The following is a 7,057-nucleotide window of genomic DNA, read 5'->3' as shown; positions in this document are numbered from 1 at the left end:
GGAAACAGTGGAAACAGTGTCAGACTTTATTTTGGGGGGCTCCAAAATCACTGCAGATGGTGACTGCAGCCATGAAATTAAAAGATGCTTACTCCTTGGAAGGAAAGTTATGACCAACCTAGATAGCATATTCAAAAGCAGAGAATTTGCCAACAAAGGTCTGCCTAGTCAAGGCTAGGTTTTTCCAGAAGTCATGTATGGATGTGAGAACTGGACTGTGAAGAAAGCTGAGCACCGAAGAATTGATGCTTTGGAACTGTGGTGTTGGAGAAGACTCTTGAGAGTCCCTTGGACTGCAAGGAGATCCAACCAGACCATTCTGAAGGAGATCAGTCCTGGGTGTTCTTTGGAAGGAATGATGCTAAAGCTGAAACTCCAGTACTTTGGCCACTTTGTGTGAAGAGTCGACTCATTGGAAAAGACTCTGATGCTGGGAGGGATTGGGGGCAGGAGGAGAAGGGGACGACAGAAAATGAGATGGCTGGATGGCATCAGCGACTCAGTGGATGTGAGTCTGACTGAACTCCGAGAGTTGGTGATGGACACGGAGGCCTGTCGTGCTGCAGTTCACGGGGTCGCAAAGAGTCAGACACGACTGAGAGACTGAACTGAACTGAACTGAAATAACAAACACATACATACATATTCAAGCAGAACTATAAATAGTCATTAATTATGAAGAAAACAAATCTTTGGTTGTAATCAAATAAATGTACATTTAAACCAGATAATATTGTTGGTCTACTAAATTGGCACAGACTACAAAAACACCCATTGTAACTAGAGTGTGAGAAGGTGGATATACTCATACATTGTTCATAGAAATAAACATCTGTACAACTTTCCAGTAGGACAAATTTGTACAATGTATCAGAAATCCTAAATAAAAGACATCATAAAAGAAAAAAAAAAGGATCTAAGATACACAATTCTAGAGAATTAACCTGAGAATATATTTGTAGATCTATAGTGAATATCACTGTATGTGAATCATCTGCACATTTTTTTAACAACTGTGGAAAACTGGAGATGACCAATAACTGTATTTTATATTAAAAATATCATTTATATTAAAATAGTAATATTTTAACAAATGATGAAGTAAAATACAGTGCATCGAAAAGTTGAGCTACTACAAAGCTATTAAAAGTCAGAGTCTACAGGGTGGAACATGTTGTCAGTAACTGTGACAATCAGACATTTTTACACGGCTTTTACAAGTTTGAGTTGAGTAGTACGCTCCAGTGCTTCTCAATGTGACTGAATTTGAGGATCAACTAAAGTGATAAACAGTTAAAAACCCCATGGCAAAGAATGCAAATATGAGAAAAGTCTGTTACCTTGTTGGTGAGAACTCAAAATGGAAAAACTCCTGTGGAATTTCCACTAACTAGCAACATCTACAAAGTTACATTTATTATTTGCCTGAGCAACTTCAATTACAGGAATCTATTAATATCTCAAAGATACACTAGCAAAAGTAGTTCTGAAAGTAGTTTAACATATTTGTTAAAGCAAAAGAATGGGATCAATAGTAGCCACATCTACCCAGAGGAGAAATAAACAGTGTAAAAGAAATAAGGAATATTTCTATGCTGAATACACTTTACACTCTAGGATACACTTTACAGATTTTAAGAGGGGAGAGGGTGAGGTGGGCAGATAAAGTATGAATAATGTGCTAGAGTTTACAAAGGAGATGGAGAAACATACAGATATACAGATACAAGTAGACTGCTTACATTTCTTTTTAAAAGAAAGAAATAAAAATTAAAAAAAAATTTTAAGGTTTCTTATATTAGGAGGAAGTTAAGAGAATAGAATAGACCAGGGATAGCAGTTAGCCTTCTGTAATATAGTTTGTTTTATAGATTGCTTTGAAAGCAGTAAACCTTACATATTGATAATTATATATTAGAAAATAACTTTGTAAAAACTGAAAAACAAATGAACCTAACTATTGAGTTGGTGGTTAAACCCACATAAAGTTAACTACAAATGTACTGGGAATAAATGGAACAGAGAAACATGAAACCACACCACGAGGACACAGTCAGAAACATTCACAAAGTGAGAAATAATATAGGACAGAGGACCCAGTTTTCTCAGCAATAAATTACAAGGGGAAAAAAATTGAGATTGAGAGAGAAGCCACAGATTTAAAAATTTTAAGAGGGATGTATAATCCAACTGGGATGTATGGCCCTTACACGGCTCCTGCTTTATACATCCAATTTGTTAAAAACATTTTTTTCTCTTTGAAACAGGAAAATCTTAACACTAAGTATTTGATGATATAAAGAAATTTCTGTTACTTTTTCCACTTGTGACAATGGTATTCTGTTTTTTGCTTTGTTGTTTAATTCTTATCTTTTAGGAAACATACTAAAGAAAAAAACAAATGACCTGGGAATTAAAAACAAAGCAAACAAACAAAAAGCAATGTTTAGGTCCCCCAGATATAACTAGCCTGGTAGAGGGCCTACACAGAATTGTATTAAAGTTGGCCCAAATGGTTCTAATGAGCAACCAGGTTTTGTAAACAACTGATCTGGAGCAAGCCATATCAATAGGATAAATAACCCACAGAGTTCTGAATGTAACATGTATCCAGAAGTACTCTTTTTGATGACAGGAATCAGTATTTATAATAGCCACAAATGGCTAAAACTGACATCTCTGAATTCTACTGTACTTATTTTCTAAGGTACTTAAAAGAGTTTAGTTAAATAAATATTTACTTAGCTCTATGATTTACTTAGTTCCCTAAGCAAACACTTCTTGGCTTCTTATACATATTGAACAAACCAGGAGAACAATAATGGCAAAAGCCTTAACGTCCAGGCACAAGGCAATTAGGGCTAGTAACAACTTATGATCTATAAACCTAATCATCAAGAGATTAATGAGAAAGCCTTTTCCATAAAGTCACTGGAGCAGAATGTTATAAACCTGTGAACCACAGAAAACGTGGTTTAGGCTATATCAGACAACTTCATTCTAACTTAGTCTTATTTCACTTATCTCACAATCTAAAAACTCATGTACAAAACCAATGCTGGAAGAACTATTAAGAAATAAATAATTTAAGGGGAAAATGATCACTTTTAATCCTGAGTAAACCCGTCTCAGAAAGATAAGCAGAAAAGAGCTAATGGATAAGTAACTGATTCTCTGGTTAGTGATAAATCAAACATCCCCTTAACTTATTCTATGAGCTGCCAAGTAAAGACTGTCACATAGCAAAATGAAAAGATACTGCCATGATACATCTGGCCAGATGCTTTTCCTCTGATTCAGGTAGCTCTCCTTAAAAGGACACACAACTGACAAGGAATTTCTCAATCCAGACATTATATACATGGAGATTTAGTAGAGAAATGTTGCTCTAGCATTCAAATCATCCACAAAATATGATAAACAGTTATAGAGGCAGAGATTATACAGTTTAGGAACTAAAGTTGTAATCGCACATCTAATGGATCAATTCAAATCATAACAGTAATAATATAATCACATACAGTAAAGGTATCAGGAGGATGATGCCGATTTTGCATTTGCCAGGTGACTCAAATACCTTTTCTGATTTACCCAAAATCAGTGTGTCTACAATACCTGACTTTGCCCAAGACATGTTGCAAATTCAGTGGAGTTTAAAAATAATTTAAAGGCAAAGGCTGTGTTTCAAAAAGCAAGCCCAAAATACAAGAACTCATTGTCTAAGACCCTGACTTTAAAGTTATCTATACATAAAAGCTCAGGGAAGAAAAAGCTGTCACATTGAACTTTTACATTTAGTTACCCATCCCAGAAAGGCTTTTAAGGCATAGAATGATATATCCCAAAATGACTTTGAGATAGAGGTCAGGGGCGAACTACCTGCCTACAGAAGTTTAGGATTTTATGTTTCAGCTGTTATCTTATGAACACCACTAAACAGATCTAGTTCTTCAGGGCAGAGGTATAGTTTGCCTGAAAAAAAATCACTGTGGTAAGAGAATATATGGCTTTTTGGAGCGTGCGATTTAAGGGAGAGAAAAAAAATGACCTCAGCTAAGTGGGAACTTACATATTCAATGGCTGAATAGGGGAGGGAATAAACTTGAAGTCTGAGAGGGGAAGTTGGAAGGAGGAGGAAGAAAGTACACTAGAGAAGATAAAGGATATATTTTTAGACAGGTGGGTTACTAAGTAAGCAGGTTCCATCACAAGAACAGAACTGCCAATTAGATAAGTAATTCAAATTGTGATCAGACAGATGTTCTATAAATATTTGCTAACTGGCATATTGGAGAAGGAAATGGCAACCCACTCCAGTGTTCTTGCCTGGAGAATCCCAGGGACGGGGGAGCCTGGTGGGCCGCGGTCTATGGGGTCGCACAGAGTCGGAAACGACCGAAGCGACTTAGCAGCAGCAACTGGCATATGATTATTAAAACTACTTTGTTTACTTTGGTAAACACTGTGTTTGAATTGAATTTAGCTCCACTTGTAACTCTGGCTTACTAAACCTTTTCTTGGGCTTTATTTTCCAGCCTACTAACCTTTACAGGTTAACCTTTATTCTCTAAAATACCTTCTATTTTGCTACATTTATTTAGAGAGGTAAGATTACAAAATGTTAACTAAATTTTAAAAGTATTAGAAAAAAAATTTTTATGCTTAACAAGGTTTGTAGGCTTTCTATAAAAAGCGTAAGTTATTTCAAAACAAATTATTTTTCTTTCTTAAATTTAGCTCTACAGACAGGGAATCTTATAGTTTCTCTAATCAGTATTTCACCTTTTCTTTTCAATCTCTTATGATTTTTGCCCTTCATATTTTTTATATGAATAACCTAGAAGTAATTTCTGGCAAACAACTCATAATTCTGGCCATTTTTATGGATATGGAAAGATCAGTATTTATTACCCTTAAAGACAGAGTGGTCTTAGTATTATTCTAGTACTCCAGAAGAAAGAGACCCACAGGGTATGATGCAATTACCAAGAAATAGTTCTCTACAGAATATTTTCCTCTATAGAGAAGACACTCGTTACCCTATAAGAAGTGACAACAGGACACTTCATCATGTAACATTTCCATGTTTACATGCAACTTTTAGTTTTCAAAAGTATTTCGACATATCCTTTAGTTTTTTAATAGCACTCCTCTGAAAAAGTCCAAGTACTGGGTATGGCCTTTGAATATGACTTGAAAATCACAGAGAAAAGAGGGAGGAGAGAGGAAGGAGAGGGGAGAGAAGAGAAAACAAGAAGAGAGGGGACACGCAGAGAGAAACTATTTCAAACACAAACATTAAAAATTTAACGTGATATGGCAGAATAATCACTGTGAGTCAAGACACCTGCTTCAAATCCCAGTTCTGCCAGTAACCAGCTATATGACTTCCTGTGAGTGATTGAATTATATTTCTTACATTGTCAAGAATGATTTTAACTTAATGTTCAACTTAAATTTAGCTTTATAAAAACCTACTACAAGGAGAATCCCATGGACGGAGGTGCCTGGTGGGCTACAGTCCACGGGGTCGCAAAGAGTTGGACACGACTGAGCGACTTCACTCACTCACTCACTCACTCACTACAATTAAAGTACTTTCAAATATCGTGTTATAACAACAGTTCAATTAAAAGTACATCATTTTGCCACATGGAGTTAGTTCTTCACTTTTGTCTCAATTTGACCTGGATTACTCAGGTTGCACACTCAAGATGTACTTTGGAGGAAGACGGAGTGAGGGAAGATTCCTTTGCAAGATGAGATGGTGCTGAGCCGGTGAGGGAGTTAAGGAATAAGTGCATATGTATGCAGAAAACCTGGTCATTCAGCAATCAGGAGCCTGAAGAACAACTCTGCTTAAATTTCGGGGTGGAGAGGGGCAGTATAACCAGATGCGAAGGAGGCTCTGAGCTGAGGCTTTCTGGTAATCACAGCCTCCACCCTTCAAACCTTTCTCCCCCAGTGGACACCAAACCAGCTTCCAGTTCCGGGTTCTCAACCAATCGTATCAAGCCACAACAGAGGGCTCCGCCGACCCGGGCACCGTTTCAGGGCTCAAGAGCAAGATTCACAAGACCCCAGCACCTGTCGGCCTCACACTGTTCCCAAAAGAAGGGGGTGGGAGGGAACAGAAGGCCTACGCCCCGACCTTTTGGACACAGACTACCACCAAGTTCATGAGCCCTCCGAAACCCGGGGGAAGGGGCGCTGCTCGCCGTGACCCTCCCACAGTCTCTTCTCTCAGGGCTAATTCTCGGGTTTCCAGGTCTCATTCTCCGTCCGTGGTTTCTCAGGCTTCAAGAACCCGGGGCCTGGGAAGAGGACAGACGGATGCCGAGAATGAAGGCAGCGGGGGAGGGTGCACTCCTCGCCACCAGGGGAAAAAACAGGAAAGCAAGGGTAGGAGCAGCTGTGTCCCCCTCGGCAAGGGCGGGAGACCGACAGACCATCTATCGAAGGGTCTGTCATTCCTTCACTCACTCACCAGGAGAAGCAGGGAGCATCTGAGGTCGGGTAAGGATAGGAAGATGCCAGGAATCATGGTAACGCCGGAGTCCGCGGCAGGGACAGGCGCTGGCGTCTGGGACTGGAGAAGGTTGGGTTAGGATAGGAAAGGGCTGGGCTCCGGGCACCGGCGGCAGTGGAGGATTCTCCCGGCAGCGGGACCCCGTCCTCTCGACCCGGAGCTCCAGCGGCGAACACCCGGGACAACTTCCAGAGAGGCCTCGCACACCCTCACTTCCGGGTCCTACCTCTCTCAGAGCCAGTTGGAACATGGAGAAGACTCTTGAGAGTCCCTTGGACAGCAAGGAGATCAAGCCAGTCAATTCTGATGGAAATCAACTCAGAATATTCATTGGAAGGACTAATGCTGATGCTGAAGCTCCAGTACTTTGTCCACATGATGTGAATAGCCGACTTATTAGAAAAGACCCTTATTCTAGGAAGGATTGAAGGTATGAGAAGGATGTGACAGAGGATAAGATAGTCAGATGGCATCATGGACTCATTAAACATCAGTTTTAGCAAACTGCGGGAGACAGTTAAGGACAAG

At 39.4% G+C, this 7,057-nt stretch overlaps 1 protein-coding gene across 1 annotated transcript in view; it reads right to left on the bottom strand.

Annotated features, from left to right (window-relative positions):
• Nucleotides 1-6,773, bottom strand: part of ERP44 (endoplasmic reticulum protein 44) — a 99,357-nt gene extending 92,584 nt beyond the window's left edge. The window contains exon 1 of the mRNA XM_010847032.1: nt 6,488-6,773. Coding sequence (XP_010845334.1) covers nt 6,488-6,544 — 57 coding nt within the window. The 5' untranslated portion in view covers nt 6,545-6,773. The remainder of the gene's footprint in view (nt 1-6,487) is intronic.
• Between the last annotated feature and the right edge of the window lie 284 nt (nt 6,774-7,057).

Source organism: Bison bison, unplaced genomic scaffold (assembly GCF_000754665.1).
Source record: "Bison bison bison isolate TAMUID 2011002044 unplaced genomic scaffold, Bison_UMD1.0 scf7180017864243, whole genome shotgun sequence".
NCBI lineage: Eukaryota > Metazoa > Chordata > Mammalia > Artiodactyla > Bovidae > Bison > Bison bison.
This window is presented reverse-complemented; position numbering and strand designations above follow the sequence as displayed.